At 41.4% G+C, this 23,716-nt stretch overlaps 1 protein-coding gene across 1 annotated transcript in view; it reads left to right on the forward strand.

Annotated features, from left to right (window-relative positions):
• Positions 1-2,491: 2,491 nt before the first annotated feature.
• The window catches only part of PIGG (phosphatidylinositol glycan anchor biosynthesis class G (EMM blood group)), a 94,280-nt gene continuing 73,055 nt past the window's right edge, over positions 2,492-23,716 (forward strand). The window contains exons 1-7 of the mRNA XM_080362773.1: positions 2,492-2,647; positions 12,983-13,038; positions 14,521-14,726; positions 15,854-16,063; positions 17,572-17,760; positions 19,249-19,387; positions 21,811-22,023. Coding sequence (XP_080218899.1) covers positions 14,634-14,726; positions 15,854-16,063; positions 17,572-17,760; positions 19,249-19,387; positions 21,811-22,023 — 844 coding nt within the window. The 5' untranslated portion in view covers positions 2,492-2,647; positions 12,983-13,038; positions 14,521-14,633. The remainder of the gene's footprint in view (positions 2,648-12,982; positions 13,039-14,520; positions 14,727-15,853; positions 16,064-17,571; positions 17,761-19,248; positions 19,388-21,810; positions 22,024-23,716) is intronic.

A 23,716-nucleotide genomic window follows, 5' to 3' on the forward strand; every position in this document is an offset into this window, starting at 1 on the left:
CTTGAGTGACTCTTCACAGCAGCGGCAATAGCAATCTACTGTGCAGAGAAAGCCGCAGATTCATCTCCCAGGTGGATGAGCTGCACTGTGCTCTTTAGAAAGAAACACTTGCTGGTTCAACGAAACAACAGCCTTCTGAGTGGCATGAATTGCACTTTATTGCACAGCCTTTCCTGACACTCTGACATAAATGTTTAACCTGCTGTCGCAGGGGAGTAATTTAGGATTCTGCTTGCTGCAGAACAATGTTTAGATTTCTTAAAGAGAAGCGTGACCTTAAAGAGTTCAGTGGCTGGTTTGCTCTGTTATTTACTGCATGGGGGAATTACGTCAAGCCGAATGCTGCTTACCTTCTCTCCAGGTGCCTGTACCCATTCATGAAGCAAACTTTCAGGTGTCTTTCCTCCCTGATAACCGTTTGCTCCAGGGGGCTGTGTCTTGGAGCTCCAGAGAGAAACTTTCAGGCGAGGCCATAACCGTTGTGGTGCAAACTGTCAGGATTCCTCTTTCCCTGATAACTGTTCGCTCCAGAGTCTGTATTTTAGAACTCCAGCAGCAAACTTTCAGGTGATGCCTTATGACCACATGCAGAGCAGATTTTCAGGAGACAAGATTCTCAGAAAATAAAAAATTTAATGGAGTAGAATAGCAGAAGGGCTGGCTCAAGCTGGGTACTTGCGCAGAGGTCCACGCAAGCATTGAAAACTACAAACTTTTATATCTTTACAATCCATTCACACCAAGCCTCAGTCCAATAGCAAAATTTCGCCACCAGGACCCTTGCTCCCCATTGGACCCTTTTTCCCTGACTCCACGTGGGCCTCTGTTCTGTTCAGTTGTAGACATTGGTTTTGGTCCATATCCTTGAAGGTGTCGTTTTGTCTGGATAAATCCTTTCTTCTTAACAAAGTGCAAACAGGCCCCGCACTGCGGTTGTCTGTGTTGTCTCTGTCATTGTTTTCCCAGTCAGCTGCATTTTTCCCAGCAAAATGCAAGCTAGACTTTATCTTGCGGGTGTTTAGTGTAGTGTGCAGTTGCTTTTGGTAAATATGAGCTTAAAATTTTAGCAAATCTAGTCTACTAAGTAACATGAATCAAAGAGTATATTAAAAATAATATAATCCTATATCTCTAAATAATCCATTACATTTGGTGTGCATCTACTTAAGCTAAATTTTTAATATTGAACTTGAATTGCGCACATCCACTGACCTCTGAGTAGTAAAACCATTGCCATATAGCTCACTTATTTAGCAGGGAGAGCTCAAAGTGGGCTCATCCAGGCAGCCATATTTATAGAATGAAGTGGTTGACTTGTAGTCAAATCGCACACAGTAGAAAAAGTATGCATGAGACTCCCCACACTCAGAAGCCACCGGCATTCAGTGTGCCATTCTGCTTCCCTGTGGGTCTCCTGGAAGGAGTTCTTGGCCTAGCTGTGGCTCAGGCCTTTACCTCCTCTGGAGTCTGGACCAAACAGCTGCTGGTTTGGCTGGGGGGGGGTTGAGTGCACCTGCCACACCACCTAAAGGCTACATGATTTAGCACCTGTTGGCATAAACTGGTGCACACAATGCTGGCTATATGCTTACAAAATGGGGAGCACACAAACATTTCCTCTGAATTCTCCTGAACTGACCAACTCTCAAAGGGCATAAATCTGTTATGCACAATGGAAACTTGTAAAATGGCCACAGAAATGCACAGCAGGTATTGTGAATATGTTATGGTATAATATACTCGGATAGACAGATCTAATCTTGTGCAGCACTCAGATTTTTTCCTAGATGTCTGATGCCTGCAATTAAGTGCAATAATGAACTTGAAAGCATTTTTCTACAAGAACTTGCCAAAGGCTTCAAATCCGTGTTTCAGAGGAGGTAGCTCACAGCACTGCTGGTTCCTGGAGCAAACACCAGCTCTCAGACTGCACAAGCAAGTGGCAGCAGCACAGGCTACCCTTGGGTCCTGACATCTCGGCATTTTCCTGTTCCTTCAGCATCGCAGTTCCGAGACGGGCGCCCTCACCCGCAGAAGGGCGCACGGCAGAGCAGCTCGCCGGGGATTCGCGTCGCTGGCCCTTCGAGCGCCGGACTGCACCCCGCTGGCAGCCCGGCAGCCCGCGCCATCCTTTAACGCAACGGCCTTTCTCCACCCGCTCCGGCGCCTCCCCGCCGCCAGGGGGCACTGGCCTCAACCTCTAGCCAGGCCTAGCTGGGCTTTGCGGCACAGCCGGGGCTGCTGGGAAGCTCAGCTCCTCCCCCATTCTGACCTCCCATTGGCGAGAGTGAGGGGATCTACTTCCTGTTTGTGGGTCACACCTCTCACGGAGGGGGTTGGCTGGCAGCTAGCCAATAGTAGTGCTCAGTGGATAGGCAATATGGCTCCTGGTTGGTCAGCGACGGGGACAGGGGTGGGGTGAGCGTGAAAGGGCGGAGCGCCACGGGAGAAGCGGGGAATGTTGGAGGTCGGTGGCGCCGGTGTAGGATGCGGCTGCGCTCGGGCGTGTTCGCCTCCTCTTGCCTCCTCGTGGAGGCCCTGGGGGTCGCACTGTTCCTCCGCGGCTTCTTTCCAGTGCCGGTCAGGTCCCTGTCCCGCAGAGAAGTCCGCGGGGACCCTCCGGCCGAACCAGCCCCGTCCGGCCCAGGTAACCCGAGCAGCCCGCCCCTCCCCTGGCGGCAGGGCAGGGTCCCTCCCCCGCAGACCCGCACGGCGGCTCCTTTTCACTAGGGCGACCGCGCCCTCTCCTCCCGCAGCCCTGGCAGCGGTTATGGCGGTAGCCCTGGGTCCGGCCTTGCCGTCCCCGCTGTTCTTCGGCCGGGTCCGGCGGTATGTGGGACGGGGCGGCGGGGATCGCTGTCTTGCCGCTCACCGTTCCGTCTGCCGCCGTCAGTTTGTGTCAGGTCTCTTGGGCTGTGAGATTGTAGAGATAGGAGCAGCCGGTGTGAGCCTCGTGCTGTGAGCCCCCTCCGTGCTGCAGGACTGTTTGGTGTGACACCGTCGTGTTTTCAGGCCAGTTTCCGAAATAGTTTAGGACTTAACTAATTTTGCATGTAGTTATCGATCACTGCCAGCAATATCTGCACATGGTCACAAAAAGCCTTAAGCATCAACTGTTGTGTTTTGGGAGGTTGTGCTTCTTTCTTTTTATTCCCCTTTCTATATTTCTGATGCAGCCATCATACTCATACTCTTTGATGTTAACTTGTTTGCATTAAATATTGCCATTTCAGTTATACCACTTCCTGTACCCGCTCTTGTTAATTTACTGATTGTGTTGTGCTTGCGAAACATTGTTTCGGATGCTCACTGGGATGTAAGAATATCTTACTGCTGCTTTAGGGAGACTTTAACGCTTCAGGAATGAGGAAAGCAACTGTAGTAATAAGAGTTTCCTTCACAGTCTGGTCAGATTGCAAAATGCACAATATTACTTTGTGTTACTGTTTCTCTGAAATCATGGCCTCTACAGGTCGTGCTGTATTCCTTAGCTGAAATTGTGAAACCAAAATTTTAACATATCTTTTTAATGCAGAGTAGTTAGAAGATGTGACTGGACATATAAGACAGCTATGTATCAGCACAAGTTGTATTAAAATAATGTGAGGTAGAGGAAGTGTTCTTCCCCAGAGTATGGAGCTTGTGGGGTGAAACTTCTGATTCAGTGAACAGCTCAGTTGAGTGGTTTTTGCTCTTGCTTTGGACATCTACTTATGGTTAACTTGGTGGAACAGGACTGTAACTGCCAAACTGGGTCTTTAGCTGCTTTTTACTGTTATGTCTCCCGAAGTATGTGACATTATGCATGTTGGGACAGACTTACTTAAATTGTAGGAAACAGTGGAGGGAAGTGAAGGTTTTGTGATTTAGAGTGTGTTGTGCTGTTATCAGTTAAGCAGCAACACTGAAAGAGTCTAATCGTAACAGACCTGAGTTGATGCTGCCAAATGGCAGGTTGCATTTTAGTGGGAGATTGCCAGGACTGTCAGAGGTGTTTGATAATATGCTGTGACTGAAATGTTGCATTCACATGTGATTGTTAACAGGACACTAACATGGAGGGAGACTGGCTGAGAGGGAAGTGCCAGGCAATTGGCTTTTGAAATGACTGGTTTCAGTTTAAGAGTATAAATGTGTGCCACAGGGCTCACAAAAGGTTTAAATTTTGGCATGCCATGGGCTATCCTAGATATAGGTAGGCAGAAATGGAGTGACAGTGGAAGTATACTTCCTTTCTGTAGTTCTTGGATTACAATTTGCTGGCAGAGTGATCTCTTGGTCTGGATGATAAGCTCTAAAGGCAAGCAATTGCTTACAAAACCATGATACAGAAGGCTTTCAGCCTGCTTTAGATCTGTTAAGAAAGGAATATTTCTTCAGTGCTTCTGTATTTCCTGGATGTCTCACTTAGTTAGCCCTGACTGCCATTGAATCCATGCTGTCTTGCCTATGGGATGACTGTTTAAAAATGTGTAGTTGCTTGTATAATAGTGAATCCTTGCAGCACATTGTTGTGGGAAGGTTTTGGTAGAACCTATGGTTTTGTTAACTGCGCGCAGAAGTTCAGCTTCATTTAAAGTAACTGTTTGCTAAATAACAATAGCAGGCATAAAAAAGCATGCCACATGCCAAGGGTTGCACAATGTGTTGCTTTAGCTATCTTATAATAAGTATTTTCAGATGGTGTGTATTTGTTTCGTAATTCCTTTGCACTTCTCATGTGTTGCTTTTCTGTGCGAGAGACGGAACCTGACACACCAATGTGATGTTCACTTTATTGTTGGACCGGGCTAACTTTATACCAAAGCTGCCCTGTCCACATGCCTTGCAACAATGTGATTGGTTGTAACACGTGCTATACAATAACGTGATAGAGTGCATGGACAGTACATGCAGCCTGCACATGCATGTCCAGCGATTGCTCATTCATTGTTACCTTCTTATGGGGCTCCTTTAGTTTCTTTTGTCTCTGGCTTCACCTCTCAGCCAGGCTGGCGATAACTCCATCCCCCTGCGGGGGGCGAGGTCTATGCCACTACATCTCCCCCTCTTTTATTTAATATAATATTAACAATATGCCGTATCATGCTTTGAAGACTGTGCGAAATACGGGGTAAGAACATTAAGGCTAATACAATTACAATTAGCAAGAGCAGACCTGTTTTCAATATTCCTTTTAATCAAACAAGGTATCCAACCCAAAAAACCCAACATCTTCTGTTATATTAATGTTCTGCAAGTTTTTTATCTTTTTATCTTTTAAGTTCAAACAACACATAAAATCAAACTCTTCATAACTGTGACCATAGCTGTCGAAGGTTAAGATTGCGGGGTGACAATAAAACCCTGGCAGATGTATTGTTAACCCCCTCTTCCCCCCCCACTTCCCCCTTTTGCCCCTCCCTCTTCCCCCCTTTCCACTAAGGAGAGGCGATTGGGAGGAAAAGAAGAACAGAGAGAAGAGAGTTGGAAAAAATTAAAGATGTTTTACTAATGCTACTAATAAGAATAGAGAAAATAATACAAAATATACAAAACCCATCTTGAAAGTCTCAGCAACTGCAGAGCCAGCACCCAAAGTCCTGGATTAGACTCCACAGCCAACCAGAGCTGGATTCAGTCTCTCACTAGGCCTCAGTTCGCAGGGACGACTAGCAAGGTCCTCTCCTAATGTCGGCCATAGGGAAAAAGGAAAAAGGAAAAAAGGGATCTCCCATTTTATATGAAGTATTCACGTGAATGGAATGTTATACACAGTTGGTCAGTTTCTTGGTCACTTGTTTCTCGTCGCCCCTCTCGTGAGATGTCCATCCGTGCTTATCAATAAGTTTGCATTCCATTGCTAGGTTTTACCAAAACATGTGTCTAGTTCTCCAGGAAAATGCAGTTAATATGAAGGCTGTAGCTGACAGGCAAAATTCACTGAAAGAGAAACTTGTTTTTAACAAAACCAAGACATTCCACCCCTTTTAATATGCCATTCACTGAATGCTTAAACCTTATCAATACAATTTATCAATACAATCTAATTAATCCCTACTACTATATATATATACATATGTACATATATACACAGGAGTAATTAATCTTAATCAGTGGACCATCCTTTGAAAAGTTCATTAAGTTCATTTTGTCACAACAGTCTCCCAGGGCAGGAAAAATGGTACAAGTGCATCTCATGACCACTGTTTGTGGGTTAAAGACACCAACTTCGAAGAAGTTGTCAGGCGCCACTCAGAGAAGCTAGCTCTGGTTTCATCATCACTGTCTTGATCTGAAAGACACTTATTAAATACTGTTAGTACGACAATTCACATCATGCAGTTCAGTATTGAATATTTTCACCTAAACTCAAATCCCCTTGAGGTACACACCGAACTTCTCCATCCTTAAGCATCACCCACCAGGTGCTGCCAGGTCCCTGGGCAAAAACAATCCCACGAATGGGCTTGCCTTTGCCTGAGGCAGGAGTAACCCAGACTGCCTTTTCTAACATATTTCTCATGTATACTACAGGGACTTTATCTCCTTCTACAGTCTGTAGAATTTCTGATTGGGCAGGCCTAGCTCGATTGGTTGATCCCCTGGTGTTGACCAACCAAGTGGCTTTTGCTAAATGTGGATCCCAGTTTTTAAAGGTTCCACCACCAAGTGCCTTTAGTGTAGTTTTTAGCAAACCATTGTACCTTTCAATTTTCCCAGAGGCTGGTGCATGATATGGAATATGATATACCCACTCAATACCATGTTCTTTGGCCCAATTGTCTATAAGACTGTTTTTGAAATGAGTACCATTGTCTGATTCAATTCTTTCTGGCGTACCGTCTCGCCAAAGGATTTGCTTTTCAAGGCCCAAGATAGTATTTCGGGCTGTAGCATGAGGTACGGCATATGTTTCCAACCATCCAGTGGTTGCTTCCACCATTGTAAGTACATAACGCTTACCTTGATGTGTTTGTGAAAGTGTAATATAATCAATTTGCCAAGCTTCTCCATACTTATACTTCAACCATCGCCCCCCATACCATACAGGCTTTAACCGTTTCGCTTGTTTGATTTCGGCGCAAGTTTCACATTCATGAATAACCTGTGAAATAGTGTCCATAGTTAAATCCACCCCTCGATTGCGAGCCCGTTTATATGTTGCATCTCTACCTTGATTCCCTGAAGCATCATGGGCCCACCGAGCTAGGAAACGTTCACCTTTATGTTGCCAATCCAAGTCCACCTCAGCTACTTTAATCTTAGCAGCTTGATCTGCTTGTTGGTTGTTTAGATGTTCTTCGGTGGCTAGACTTTTAGGCACATGAGCATCTACATGATGAACCTTTACAGGCAGGCTCTCTAGCCAAGCAGCAATGTCTTGCCACAGTGTGGCAGCCCAAATGGATTTACCTCTGCGCTGCCAGTTGCTTTTCTTCCATTGCTGTAGCCACCCCCACAAGGCATTTGCTACCATCCATGAGTCAGTATAGAGATAAAGTATTGGCCACTTTTCTCGTTCAGCAATGTCCAAAGCCAGCTGGATGGCTCTCACTTCTGCAAACTGACTAGATTCACCTTGTCCTTCAGTGGCTTCTGTAACTTGTCGTGTGGGACTCCACACAGCAGCTTTCCACCTTCGATGTTTTCCTACAAGACGACAGGATCCATCTGCGAACAGTGCATACTGCTTATCAGTCTCTGAAAGAGTATTATACGGTGGTGCTTCTTCAGCACATTTTACTTCCTCCTCATCTGGAGTCATCCCAAAGTCTTTGCTTTCTGGCCAGTCTGTAATCACTTCTAAGATCCCTGGGCGATTGGGACTTCCAGTTCGAGCTCGTTGCCTGATCAATGCAATCCATTTACTCCACGTAACTTCGGTTGCATGATGTGGAGAGGGAACCGTCCCTTTGAACATCCAGCTCAGCACCGGCAGTTGAGGTGCTAGGAGGAGCTGTGCTTCAGTACTGATCACTTCTGAAGCAGCTCGAACTCCTTCATATGCTGCTAGTATCTCTTTTTCGGTTGGAGTATAGTTGGCCTCAGATCCTTTGTATCCTTGACTCCAAAAACCTAAGGGTCGACCTCGGGTTTCTCCTGGTGCTTTCTGCCAGAGGCTCCAGGTAAGTCCATTATCTCCGGCTGCAGTGTAGAGCACATTTTTAACATCTAGTCCAGTCTGAACTGGTCCAAAGGCCACCGCATGAGTTATCTCACGCTTCATTTGTTCAACGGCTTGTCGTTGTTCAGCGCCCCACTCAAATTGGTTCTTTTTACGAGTCACTCAATAGAGAGGGCTCACAATCTGTCTGTAGTCAGGAATATGCATTCTCCAAAAACCTACAACGCCCAAGAAAGTCTGTGTCTCCTTTTTATTAGTAGGTGGAGACATTGCTGCAGTTTTGTTGATCACATCCATTGGGATCTGACGACAGCCATCTTGCCATTTTATTCCTAAAAATTGGATCTCTCGTGCAGGTCCCTTGACCTTGCTTTGTTTTATGGCAAAACCAGCATCCAAAAGAATCTGAATTATTCTCTCACCTTTCTCGAAGACTTCTTTCGCTGTGTCGCCCCGTACGATGATGTCATCAATATATTGCAAGTGTTCTGGAGCTTTACTTTGCTCCAGCGTGGTCTGGATCAGTCCATGGCAGATGGTAGGACTGTGTTTCCACGCCTGGGGCAAGCGATTCCACGTGTACTGGATGCCTCTCCAGGTGAAAGCAAACTGCGGCCTGCACTCTGCTGCTACAGGAATAGAGAAAAATGCAATAGCAATGTCAATTGTAGCATACCACTTAGCTGCCTTTGACTCCAGTTCAAATTGCAGTTCTAGCATGTCAGGCACAGCAGCACTCAGTGGTAGTGTAACTTCATTCAGGCCACGATAGTCCACAGTTAGTCTCCACTCATCACTAGACTTACGCACTGGCCAGATTGGGCTGTTAAAAGGTGAGCGAGTCTTACTGATCACACCTTGGCTTTCCTACTGACGGATCAACTTCTGGATAGGAATCAAAGAGTCTCAGTTGGTGCGATATTGCCGGCGATGCACTGTCGTGGTAGCAATTGGCACCTGCTGATCGTCAACCATCAGCAGTCCTACAACAGAAGGATCATCTGAAAGACCAGGCAAATCAGACATGTTCCATTTTTTCAGTGTCCACAGCTGCTATACCAAATGCCCACCTATACCCTTTTGGGTCCTTAAAATACCCTCTCTTGAGGTAGTCTATGCCAAGGATGCACGGAGCATCTAGACCAGTCACAATGGAATGCTTTTGCCAGTTTTTTCCAGTTAGGCTCATTTCAGCCTCTACAACAGTCAGTTCCTGGGATCCCCCAGTCACTCCAACAATATTGATGGATTGCGTTCCTTTATAATTAGAAGGAATTATTGTGCACTGAGCACCAGTGTCCACTAAAGCTTTGTACTCCTGGGGGTGTGTTGTACCAGGCCATCGTATTTGTACAGTTCAATAAACTCTGTTATCCCTTTCTTCCACCTGGTTGGAGGCAGGGCACCTCTAATTTCTGTTTTGCACAGTCTCTGGGTGTGAATTAGAGGTTCCTTCAAGAGCATCAGAATCTCTTCTGCTCCTTCTGTAAACTGGAGCAGCCACCTTCCTAGGAGTTTTTCCTTTTATCTCACGTACTCGTTCTTGAAGTTCTGAGGTAGGTCTTCCATGCCACTTATTCATGTTTTGTCCCTGCTCGTGTAGGAAGAACCACAGTGAACCTCTTTTTGTGGGCTGCCTCTGTCCTCTCTCTCGAGATTGGAAACGCCTTTTCCTAATAGCTGAAACATAGGTTTGTGCAGGTCGTGGACGGTATGTGTCTTCTCTGAGATCTTTGATTTCTTGCAATAGCTTTTCAAACCGGTCATCAGATTTTTCACACAGTTTCTCCACAGCAGAGACACAAGCCTGTAGAGAACCAGCAAGGCTGTCCTCAAAGTCACGGAGCTGTTCAATCACTGACCAGATGATGATGGCCAGATCATTCCTGCCAATGACTTAGCATATGCAGGTGATGCACTTTGTACAAACCTGTGCCACAGAGGTCGTGAACAATTGATTCTATCTGGGTCTGTTCCCTCTTGGCTGTTTGGTCCAAAATAGATGATCTCTCACACAGCTAATTCTCTCAGGAACTGAATACCTTTCTCCATAGTATTCCATTTCCCTAACTTGGATATACAATCTTCCTTGTAGGGAAATCTTACTTTCATAGCTGCCAGGAGTCGTGTCCAGAGAGTAGTGGCATTAGACTCTCTTGAAATTGCCCTATCAATGGTGGAATCTCTTGACAGAGATCCCAGCTGCCTGGCTTCACCACCTTCCAGTTCAATTGTATCTGCCCCATTGTCCCAGCATCGGAGCAGCCAGGTTAAAATATTCTCGCCTTCATGACGACTAAAGTCTTTTCGCAGATCTCTCAGCTCACCTGGAGAAAAGGACCGAGTGGTGGTCACTTCATCTCCTCCCTGTCCTAATGGTGCCCCTTGGGTTGATGTTGGCCCTGTGCCATCATCTGCTGCACGGGTAGTCTTTCTAGTGACTTTCTTACAACCAGCAACTGATGCTGATATGGGTTTACCATCATTTGATTCATTTCCAGAGTCTGAATGACTGTCACAGTGATCGCTGTGGTTACAGCGGCAACAGTGCCCAGTGTGTGAAGAAGGGGGGGCTGCCTGTAAGGCTGGAGAAGTATCTGCAGTGACCTTGGCAGAGGAACTCTGCGTAGGAGCTGTAGCTTCAGCCTGCGAAGCCGTTGGGGGGGCAGGGGGGGCCGTGGCTGCAGCGGCAGCTTTCGCTGTTTTGCTCTTTCTCGAGCAGCCAGAAGTGCTTTTTGCTAAAGCTTCCGAAGACGCGTCTCTTTGTTGTCCTGAGATTTGCGGTGCAAACCTCCTATTAAACACCATTTCTCTTAACAGAAGCACAAACTGACACACATTCAGCAAACCAGATAACACCATCACAGTTCTATCAAAACTCCAAGGATATTCAAAGCTCTCTAAACCATTTGCGAACTGTCCTAGTGAAAAAACGAAAGTATTGTTAGTCAGCCTTTCTAAAGATTCACTTGACCAATTAGGAAACACAGAGCCGTACTGCTCTTTAATCTCTCCTGGAGGCTTTTCAAGGTAAAGCAGAAGCGAGTAGAAATTCATTAGCGGCTGCAGTATAATGAAATAAACCAGTGACAAACCACACAGTATCATCATGACCATTGTCCAGTTCCTTGTTGCTATATAATGAATACTTCGATTTAAAAAGAAAGCCCAACACAGATATGGAATCAGTGAGCACAATGTAGAAAATAACTGATACAACTTATGCCATAACATCTTTAAATCAATGTAATTCACTTTGCCTTAATACCACTAAATAATATCCGAAGCAAACAGGCGCGCGAGTATCACAACTCTATGAGTTGGCACCGTGCCAAGAAAATTGAAAGGTACATCAGAGCAGTAGAAAAGCCAAAAATCTCCAGATTTACCCCTTTCTCTTGCCCCACGTTGGGCGCCAATTATCTGTCGAGGGTTAAGATTGCGGGGTGACAATAAAACCCTGGCAGATGTATTGTTAACCCCCTCTTCCCCCCCCACTTCCCCCTTTTGCCCCTCCCTCTCCCCCGCTTTCCACTAAGGAGAGGCGATTGGGAGGAAAAGAAGAACAGAGAGAAGAGAGTTGGAAAAAATTAAAGATGTTTTACTAATGCTACTAATAAGAATAGAGAAAATAATACAAAATATACAAAACCAATCTTGAAAGTCTCAGCAACTGCAGAGCCGGCACCCAAAGTCCTGGATTAGACTCCACAGCCACCAGAGCTGGATTCAGTCCCTCACTAGGCCTCAGTTCGCAGGGACGACTAGCAAGGTCCTCTCCTAATGTCGGCCATAGGGAAAAAGGAAAAAAGGGATCTCCCATTTTATATGAAGTATTCACGTGAATGGAATGTTATACACAGTTGGTCAGTTTCTTGGTCACTTGTTTCTCGTCGCCCCTCTCGTGAGATGTCCATCCGTGCTTATCAATAAGTTTGCATTCCATTGCTAGTTTTTACCAAAACGTGTCTGGTTCTCCAGGAAAATGCAGTTAATATGAAGGCTGTAGCTGACAGGCAAAATTCACTGAAAGAGAAACTTGTTTTTAACAAAACCAGGACAATGGCCAATAACAAAAAATTAATTGGTGCTCTGTTTTACGAAGTGGTATTCTCAACACTGGCTACATCTGTTGCTAAAAGTGATAACACCTATGACGTTATCGAGTTGTCATCATTGCAATCGGTTTCTTCTTTGTTAGCTAGCCAAAGTCTCACCCACTTTACTGGGATCCACGAATTTTTATGGTTACCTGTAGAAACACAAGCATATCCCCTTTCCTAGCTTATTAATGACATAGGACCTTCCCATTGTTGTGTTGTTGGATTAAACACACTAACCTTGGGTACATTTTTGGAAAAATCTTTGACATTTTTGATATAGTGCATAACAACAGGTTCCATTTCAGTTTCACTTTTAGGGTTAAGCCAGTTCAGCACATACAATGCCTTCATCAAAACCTCTTCTGGACTCATACCAATTCCCCCTTGTTTTTTCAAAACAGACAAAAGATATTTCAAGGTGCAGTATGCATGCTCAATAATTGCCTGGCCAGTAGAATTACAAGGGAGTCCGAACAGGTATTGTACCTTCCACTGCATGAGGAAGGTTGCAAGTGTATCAGAACAGTACACGGGACCATTATCTGTTTTGATCTGTGTAGGAACACCCATGACAGCAAAAGCTTGTAATAAATGATGCGTTACCACTTTTGCATTTGCTGAGGTCAAAGCTGTAGCCCACAGCAGTCCTGAACAGGTATCTATGGACGCATGAATGTATTTTGTCTGCCAAACGGTGCAAATTCAGTAATATCAGTTTGCCATATCTGACCTGGCTGCAAACCCCCAGGATTTACTCCCTTTTGTTACACAGGCACTACGCCGGCACAATCAGGACAAGCTGCAATAATGGATCAAGCTTGTTCCTTGGTAAGTGCAAACTGTTTTCGGAGTGATGCTGAGGATTGATGGAAGAACTCGTGAGCTTGTCTGGCTTGTTCAAAAGGAGATACATCTGTCACTGCCACAAGTTTGTCTATAATGTTGTTTCCCTCAGCTAGACGACCTGGTAGGTTAGAATGGCTTTATATATGCATTGTAAATACTGGCGCTGTCCTATAATCTAACATGTTCCACAAATCTAATAATGCCTCAAACAACAAGGAATTGGAAACTCTCTGCAAAAATGCTCTATGTATTCTTTGTACAACTCCCACAACATAAAGAGAATCTGCTACCAGATTAATTGGGCAGTTATGCCATTTTTGTAATGCTGCTAAGCGTACTGAGGTCAGTTTCTTTTAAGATGTCCTGTCTGTCCGCAAGTAAAACATGCTAGGCTGCGAGAAGAAGTTCTTCGGCCTCTCGTTGCCTGCTTAAGCGCTGCAGCCAAGGCTGCAGCATGGGCTTGAGCATGTATTTTTGCCTTTTCTACCTCCTGTTGCATAATTACTACTTGTGTACAAGCTTCCACCATCTCTGCCAGAGAAGCAGTTTTTCCCAAGCTGGCTAATATCTGTTGGCATTGGGTATTTGCATTCATCATGGCCAAATCTTTCCCCACAGAAGCTTTTGCCTCTGGAGTCAGGTTAGGAGAAGCAGCTATAGCTTCTTTTAAACGGTCCACAAACTTCATATATGGTTCCCCAGGGGATTATGGACTTCGATTTGGGCTCTGCAGCTACCATCTCTGAACTGTTCTGACACACATTCTTCTACCTTGAAGGGTGCAAGTGCGCACAGATACTTTTCCCTTCAAATTTCACTGAAATTCCGTGTCTCTTTGTAATTTTCCTGTTCTCTTATGGGGGGATTTGGTTGAGAGGCATTGCCTGAGATATATTCTGGTGTGCAAGATTGGGTTTTAGCACAGATGAATGCTACATCTTTTTTCTAACACAAGTTGCCTGTTGGATATATAGTTCAGCTTTACCATTAATAAATCAATAATATTAATATATAATTATGCATTAATGTTTTACTATTTTAACTATTTTATCAATATGTTAATATTGATATATTAATGAATTAACCAGAGAGAAGGTAGCAGCTATCTCTTTTTATTCCTTTGAACATTCTCAATTCCATAGCTTTTTCTTGATTCTCCCAGTTTTATATCCTGCGTTTGATTCACATTTTGTTTTCCTTCCTAGATGCAGTATTGGATTTTGCTGTTGTTGTTGAGTCTTTGTTCTGGATGACCTGAAAATTCAGCTTCCTCTGATTACTTTTCATGTTTGCTATTGTTTAAAACTTTTTGCTTCTGAATGTAAAGTTAGCAAAGAAGTTTGAAGCATTCATTTCTGTGGTGAAGTTGTCTTTTAAGTTCTCTCTTGCCACTCTGAACATTTTTGATGACTTTTATACATCCTTTTTTTGATGACTTTTATAAATCCTTTTTTTGATGTTTAGGAACAGTTTCTAACTGGACCAAAATTCCACCACCACTTTTCAAAAAAGTTGTCATTGTGCTGATAGATTCTTTGAGAGATGACTTTCTGTTTGGACCAAAAGGCAAACAGTTCATGCCATATACAGCACAAGCTGTTGAAAAAGGGACATCTTACAGTTTCATTGCTGAAGCAAAACCACCCACTGTGACTATGCCTCGAATTAAGGTAAGTGGTTTTGGTTTGGGATTTTTTTTTTTTTACTTAGGGTTGTTTCATTTGACAAAGTTTTGAAGGCTGGATTATTTAATATGCTTAGAGTTGGCATAAAGCAGAGGTTGGCTCTGTTACTGTAATTTGTGGCTGAAACTCACTTAGCTGTATTGGGGCATGTGACAGAGTCCTGATTTGCCATGGCCCAGAGGTGCTTCCTGCAGGAATGGTCAGGTTGGGGGATAGAAGGAAAGTAGAGAGGCTGAGTAGGAGGAGCAGGTAACAGCTTCTACTCAAGTCATTGCCTTGGTTTGTTTCTTTATTTGGTAGCTTTGTGGTGGGAAGGTCTGTGAGAATCAGTTAAAGGCAGTTAAGGTACTAGTAGAGGCTTAAATGATTGACATAAATTTTTCATGTGTAGTCACAGGTACGCTGTAACCTCTCAGGTGTCAAATTTCTCAGTTGTCTTCTATCCAAGAACATTTTTGTTGGTATTTCTCTGTGTTCTTATAACTTCTGATGGGAAATCCAGTGTAGTGTAAATTTGTTTTGTCATAGGGATGTTTTTGTAGAGCTTAAAAATAAAATTGTGCTGAGTTCCAGGTAACTAAAAGATGAACTGTGACAGTGTCATAAAAATCCTTAGCTGTCCAGGCTTCTCAGTGGTGGATCTGAGTGACATTTCTTTCACTGAGTGAGGCAGTCAGGTAACTCCTGATAGGTGAACTTCCGTCCGTTTTCCAGAAGATTCTTAATTATTGTTTTGAATGTGCTTCGATTTTTATTGTTAAGTCAGTTTACTTAGGCCTTTTAAGCTATCCTTTTTGTGATTTAATGACCAATAAATGAAGTGACAACTGGCATGCAAAGTCATTTTGCTGTCCACCAGTTAAGAAAATACAGTTATTACCTTTCTGTAAAGCAGTTTTTTCTGGCATCAACCAGTACTGTGTTGTGGCAGGTGACATGATGTGGCATGGCAGCTCATGTGTTCTTTTACTTCATTAAATTTCTTTATTGCAAGTATAATTTCCCTGCCTTCTACTTTATTGCTTTCTCTTAGGTTAAATACTGTCTTCTGAGTAGCTGGAAACTTTTCGATTTCTGTTAATACATCTTCATTCTTTTCTTGTTTTCTGTAGGCTTTGATGACAGGTAGCATACCTGGTTTCATTGATGTTATCATGAACCTCAATTCTCCAGCTCTGTTGGATGACAATCTGATATGGCAGGCAAAAACATCTGGGAAAAGAATAATCTTCTACGGTGATGATACTTGGGTTAAATTGTTTCCAAAGTATTTTGTGGAATATGATGGAACAACATCCTTTTTTGTGTCAGACTTTACAGAGGTGAGAAGCTTTATATAGTCCTAGGTTAAATAATGTGAGTACAAACATAAAGTGGCAACTTTTAAGAATGAATGAGTAAAACTATAACTGTTCCAAAATTTTTCTGGCAATTGAATAGAAATTAGATTTATGTGTGTTTTCAGTACTGGCAGTGTGGGGCTAAGCATTTCGGTCTCCCTCATGGATATGCTGCGGGAAGTGTTTGGATGATACAGTATCAGAGTGTTACTGTATAATTTTCCCAAACATATGGTATTCTCACAAAACTTGCGGTAGGAAGTTAGACTGCTTGCTTTCTTTAAAAATTCCACTGTCCATGTTTGCAGTTTGCTACTACATGTGTATTTGTATATGTCATCTTTAAAAGGCCCGTTAACGTATAATCTTGGTCACTTAGAGGCATTCTTTTTATAGTATTGTATAGCTTTTGTAGTTGCAATATGAGTAGTGTTTCAGTATGTTATCAAAGAGGGGGCGTAGCAAGTAAACGAAGCAAATTGTGAAAATTCTTATTCTGGGCACAGTAAAAGAGTAAATTGTTCAGCTATTTTGGTTCATAATTGGAACCTTTATGATAATTTGTAAAACCTCAGGCCATTGACCTGCTGCTACTGACTTATTTTATTACCATGTTTAAGGAAGTTAGATAAGTGTCTTACAGTTCATGTTATACCTTCATTAGTTACTCTAATAAGACTTGCAGAAGCTTCAACATGGAGTGGAAAAATGTAAACATGCTGCTGGGTCTGCAATTATATGGCTCTTAAGCTCTTTATGCAGTCTTTATGCTTTCTAAATGTAGTCCATTAAACAGAAAGCTTTTTATAGTTTTGTAGGTAGTTATACCCAGAGTCAATAAAGTGGTGTTGCATATGAAATTTTGTAAGGATTTTTAATATCCATGGAGGAATACATGCAACTAAAAATAGGTTGTCAACCTGAGGAAAACATGTGAGTATGAGGTAGACCCCACGTAGCACTTTTCAAATAATTTGTCTTCTTATGTCTTCAGTTCTTTTTCTCATTGCAAGCACAATCTTTTCATGTTTGCACAGTAGCAAAAACTGAATTGAAAGAGCAAGAGTGGATTTTTTCCCCTGTGCTTCCAAGCACCAAAGAGAGGCTTTTCCCTGTACCTCCTTCTTGTGAAGTGGTGAATCAGGAGCGTGAAGCATGAAAGTGACTGAAAATTTATTGAAAGAGTTTTTAAAACTATCTGTGGAAACATGGCAACCCATTTTCTTTGTTTGTATGTAATTTGATGCTTCATAACCAGAAAAGAGTGAAGTGTGGTGAAGAATCTGTTTAGTAAGACAGATTTTTTTTTTTGGATTGCCTGGCATTGGACATATCGCTCTGATTTTTTTTTTCCTTATTAACCTTGTAAGTGACTGTAATTTTCATCAGCATCTACAGAATTTTCATGGGTAATGTGATTTAATTTTTATATGCTTTTTACAAGGGGGAAATAATTTTTACCTTTCAATTGTTTTCCTTGTATTTGTGAGGTTGATAATAATGTTACCAGGCATTTGGATAGAGTGTTGAAGAGGGAAGACTGGGATCTCCTTATACTACATTACCTGGGGCTGGACCATATTGGACATCTGACTGGGCCAAACAGCCCATTAGTGGGACTAAAACTTAGTGAAATGGATAACATCCTGAAGAAAATTCATATTTCTCTAATTTCCAAGGTAATATAGCTCCTTTTTCGATAAATGTCTGTTAGTTGTGGACTAACTTTAAAATGCTTGCTCATTTGTGTGTGGTAGCTTGTTTATTCCTTGACCAAGGCATGTATTCTTCTGTTCTTTTCCTTCCCTGGCCATTCCCCACTTACCAGTATAGTGTGTAGCATTTTTAAGCATTTACTGGTTGACTGTTAACAGTCTCTACTGAACAGCTGTGGGGAAAAAAAACTCCCCCTTGGTGTGCAGGAAGAGGAGAAGAATGCATACCAAAATCCTCTTATCACTCATGGACTAAAATGGTGCTTGTTGTGCTTCCTAGTGATGAAGTTCAGAAGGAGGAATAATGGGTGCATATAGCTAATGGGTCTGATTTCTACAGTTGTGAAGGCATACCTATTTCTTAAATATTGAAGAGATTAAAATGGAAATGATGGTTGTAAACAGCATTTTCCTTGTGCTAAATGTAGCACATAAATTACCCAGTCTGAATCTGGTTTTAGGTTTGGAAATATAGGATGTTACATATCTAAAGAGTCTGGTTGTTGAAATATCAAGACCTAGTTCCAAGTGGTCTGAGGCTTTTTTCTTGGTTTTGGCAGCTGCAATTAAGAGTTGTTGTTCATAAAATTTCAAATGGGTACTAAGAGAAGTTAAATCTTGCTTGTGGCAGTTATAATCTCCTGCATGTTGCAGTGGTTTTGCTTCAGTTTGTTAGTATGTCTTGCTTTTGCCAACTGTATGCAAGCTCTTATCTCTGTTTTAGAATACAGAACTAATAAAAGCACTTTACTTTTGGATTAAACAGGTAGTAATAATAACTAGAGATGACAAAAAGATGCTTAGTTATAGAATGACAATATTTATTGTTTGATGTTTTTGATTTGTTAGCTCAAAATTGTTGGTTAGGCCTCACTTATGCTTCTGTTTCTCTTTCTTCAGAAAAATAAATATAATTTGACATCAGTCATGACAGATTTCTACCCCAAAAGCACTTGGGAGACTAGAGCCTAAATAGGATTAGCTTCTTGTATTAAATTTCTATTATGTTAGTATTTACAATATTAATAATCTAGCATTTACATTATATTATATTAAAAACTCAAGCTGAAAAAGTGGAAGGAGGGAATAGTTCTCTGTTAATGCTGCTGTTTCTGGACTCCTGATTTTCTTCCCACAGTATGATGACTTTTGTTTAATCTTTCAATCATTTTTTTTTGTGATTCTGTAAATGATGGTGGTTTTTTAAAAGCGTTATTGTGGTTTTTGTGACATACTGACAAGTATGTATGTGTGCCTTAACTGTTAAAAATGAGTATTACACTTAATCACAGGCATCTGTTGTAAGCTACCCTGGGTGTTGTGAGAAAATTTTTTAAAATGAAATTTATTTTGGGAAATATTAACATGTGAAAGTGATAAAGATTGTGAAGCACTATATATATATGAATCTTGTTTGTACGGTAACTTAAATTTATTTTTGTGACTTGGCAGGAAGAAGCTTCTCTGCCCAATTTGCTTGTTGTTTGTGGGGATCATGGGATGTCTGAAACAGGTAGTCATGGTGGTTCTTCAGAAGGAGAAGTACGCACACCACTGCTATTTATCAGCTCTGCTTTTGAAAAGAGAAGTGGTAAGGATCAAAGAATCTCAACTTTTTTTAGAACATGTTGCCATCTCTGGTTTATATTAGCTTTAGAATTCTTTCTGAGAAGTGCTTCAGTTTGATCAACAGATATCTGGCAAGCCCCATTCTGTGTGACCTAAGACTCTTAGCCAGAGTTTGCATCTGTGTCATGGAATAAGCTTTGTAACCACTGAGAGTACTGGGTATTTCTCACATTATAACCTTCTGCAGCACTGTCCTACTTGCATGTTGAGAGCTAATGAGATCTGCTGTGAGGATCCTGGAATACTGGTAAATGGATAGAATTAGAAGTAAAAACCTATTTTAAGTGATTTTTAAGTTCTATCTTTCTTGGCCAGAATATTACCGTGGCGTCCGTTCTTCCCTCTCAGGCAGCCAGGATAAAGGAATGAATGACAGTTTTTCATGCTGAGAGTGACAGGTGAAAGGAAGAATTGCTTTTGTGAAAGAGTGAGAGATGACAGTAGTGAAAACATGAGTATTGTTTGCTAAGTGTTAAGGAAAGAACATGATGATATTTGCTGTATTGACCAGGCTGTTAATTTTAACCCACTTATGTGAGTTTATCTGTTTCTGAAACTCAGTCTTTAATTCTGTAATATAGCTTAAGGTAAGAGGCAAGAAGGGAATATCTAGTCTAATTTGTAGAATCTTACTTAAGTAAACTCCTTGACTGAGTGAATCGGTAAAATGTAGTTATACCAGGTGTGAGTATTTTCTTCAAAATAGTACTTCCCTCTACCTTTCATTCTGCTTCCTGCTCATTTCCATCTGATCTCCTTGGTTTTAAAGCCAATTTGGAAAACTTTGTCTTGTTTATCTTGCTGGAGGCTCATGCAGCACAGTGGAAGTACATTTATCTATCTGTTCTTTATAAAGCTGTTATCCAGCTGCAATAGAAAGCATTACTGATGAGTCATTGAACTCTTCAGAAATAAAAACAAAGTCAAGAGCTGACCAAAGCTCTCAGGTAAGTTTTTACTTTATGAATTTCGCTGGTATCTGTTGACAACTGAGATACACAAATGTAGCTTCTGTAAATGCAGTCTCTTGTTCATTGGGATTAGTTTCTGTTAGATTTAAACTGGCTATGCACTTTTTATAATACAGTGAAATACATATTTCTGTTCACCTCTGTTTTGGGATCAAGTTTGTAATGATTACAAAATCATGCCCATGTAAATTTCCGCAGCTTGCTTCTCAATGCTACAGTAATCAGAATTTTCATAACTGCTCCTTATGATTCTACTGTACTGTGGTTAATTTGGTAGACCTCAAAATAGTAATCATGTGGGCTTTTGCATTAGTATGCTGTCAGAGTATTACTTTTGTAGCCTGCAGCGATGTGTCACCCATGATTGGCTAAATGCATTTGGCAGTTTGGCTTTTTTTTAACCAGTAAAGAACCTGCATATGAAGATGAAATCTGAAAACTGCTGACACACAGGCACTCATGCAAAGAGGCTTTGGGGATTATAGATGGCATTCTGTACAAGTACAGGATTAATCATAGATGAGAAATGAGAAAGGTTTGAGTGCTCTTAAAGGGAGCCTTGAGAGTAATAAAGACTGTATGTAGAATTCTTTCTGTGCTGTACTTAAGTCAAAACACTCAATGCCTGGAGTTACAAAGAGAATGAAGTGAAAGCATAGTTGAGAAACATGGTTATGTAACTAGTAAAGTACACAGAGACACAATTGACAAGACAATCTTAAACAAAAGGTTACTTATGTTAGTGAAGTTATTCATGTGTAGAAGTCTGTGGGACTGAAGGCTAATCCTGATAACTGGAGTAAGGTGATAGGATTCTGCATAGAAGCCTATAAAAATCACTGGCTTTGGCTGCATGGAGCCATGGATTTGGACATTCAGCATTCTTAACCTGAACTCTAATTCTGTTTGCCTAGCAACCTAATATTAATTAAATATTGAGCTGCTGTTAGTCTATCAAGAAGCTTCTAGAAAGTTGTCAGCATTGTTTTAGATTCTCATTCTTCATCCATTTAGTTAGTCTACTGTAGTGCTTTCTGTTCTTTCTAATGCAAAAATTATCAAACCCTCCTAGGATGTAGTCTGCAACTCGATATTAAGGTGATCTCCCGGACTTTTTTCTTACTTGTACAGCATTCCTGTTATGTTTACAGTGGTTGCTAGCAATGAAGAGTGATACTTGCAGAGAATTGAATGAATTTTGGTTTTACAACAGCAGATGACAGCAGTTAAAAAAGATAGTTAGCTTTCTGTAGATCACTTCAAATAGCTGATCTAACACAAATGAAAAAATTTTGAAACTAACAAGATCCCAGCTGTCTCTGGAGAAACATAATGGGCCTGTTATTAATATACTTTTTTTCCTTTATCTTTTTTTTTTTCTTTTTCTTTTTTTTTTTTTTTTTGTTCATTTTAGATCCTCTGACCCAACCTGAACTTGTGCAACAAACTGATTTAGCTAGCACACTGGCAATAGGTCTTGGTCTACCAATTCCAAGAAACAGTGTTGGAAACCTTATATGGCCAGTTGTGGGAGGCAAGACAATGAGAGAACAACTACGTTTTGTACACTTGAATGGGTTCCAGCTTAGCAGACTGCTGCAAGAGAATACACCTGCATATGAAAAAGGTAAATCAGCTAAAATAAAGTCATATGTACAAAAGGAGATTGTTTATAACACAGTTTGGGCTTTTAGGTTCAAGAGTATAGCATGGCACTACAAATTCAGTTGAGACCAATGTTCAGAGAAATTATGCTGAGCACAGTCTTACTGTAACCTACTCTGGCACACTACCTCTGAATAAAGTCTTTTTAATGACCTGTACTGATCCTGGTAGGCAAAAGGGCAGAAATAATGATGAAAGAGTAAGATTGAAGTAAAACTGCCAGTGTAGTGGTTTTATATCTGCTGTTTGTTAAGTATCCTATATAGGGCACTGATTCTGAGCTATTTGGAGGAGTAGCACAATGAACTGAATTTTCTAGTTTAAATAAAAAGATGCTTCAATTAAAGCTGTGAAATAGTGTACGGTAAGTTAACTTTTTATTTATTCTTATGTACAAATTTACTTGGAGTGAGAACCTAGAGAACTGCAAAGTTGCTTCTTAAAATTCACATATGTGACTAGCAAAATGTAGTATTTCATTAGGAAGAATGATACAAGTGGCAATACAAGTAACCAAGTTAATATGATAATTATGTGAGAAAAATTGAGTCAGAAGATGGAGAATATTTTACTGTGGACATTAGAAGATGTTTTTGTCTTAAAGTGACTGTGAGGCTTGAAGTCCTTGCCAATTGACTTATAATTTGTTGAATCATTAAAACAACGGGGTGAGAATGCAGAGCTATTTTACAAATAGGAATAATTAAACTGGATAACAACATGAAGTTTATCGAGATAATCATTATAGGTCAAGAATTAATTATCTTTCAACATCACAGCTTCTAATCATAATTAAACCATGTCCAGGAGTGTAACAAAACAAATGCCACCTATGGTAGCAACATGTCAATAGCAGGACCCATGCTCCATCTATTCTGATTTTTTTTTTCTGCACAGATTTCCTCACTTAACCCATTTGTGTCAAGTGAGGAAACTTGCCCTCTTGGTAGAGTTCAGGATATCACTGTGTTACTGAAAATTCCAACACAGTGCTCCATCTGATAATATTTCTGCAAGCACTGGTGAAATAGACTGAAGTTTCTACCAGCTTCTGGTTTCTGTCTTCACTTTCATTTTATTTTTGTCCAGGAACAGCTTACTTTCAACTTTTAGCTTTCATCTGAGAAATAAAATCAAAATTGTGGAGCATAGAAATGTGAGAAATCTTTATGCTACTTGTTTATGTCTGCCAACTGCTATTAGAGGTTCTACCCTACTGGAAATGGGTTGGGTGGCAAAGTATCCATTGATGAGCTTCTCTCATTTCAGTAATGGAGAGCCTCAGTAACATGGAACTAGATCCATGTCATAGTAGCTTTTTTTGGAGAGTCTGAAGGTGAATTCTCCCCGTTGCTGTAAACTTCTTAGAGGGTCTTGTGTGTTGTTTGGGTTTTTTTTTTTTTTTTTTTGGAGTATCCTAGATATGCAAGGCTATAGCTCAATGCTTTGGTCAGGACTATTAAGAATGGCTGGGAAAAGAGATGTGCTGTTCGCTGAGTGTTGTTGGAATTATGTGGATACTTCAGGCCCTAGAAATATTAAAGAAAACGTCACAAACTCAGTAAGTAATGCTGCATGTATTTAAAAGCATGCATGAATAGCCCTTTATTTTGGCTGACTTCTAAGTGAAGATAAATACCATCCCAACTCTCCCA

The sequence above is a fragment of the Nesoenas mayeri genome, assembly GCF_963082525.1.
Source record: "Nesoenas mayeri genome assembly, chromosome: Z".
Taxonomy (NCBI): domain Eukaryota; kingdom Metazoa; phylum Chordata; class Aves; order Columbiformes; family Columbidae; genus Nesoenas; species Nesoenas mayeri.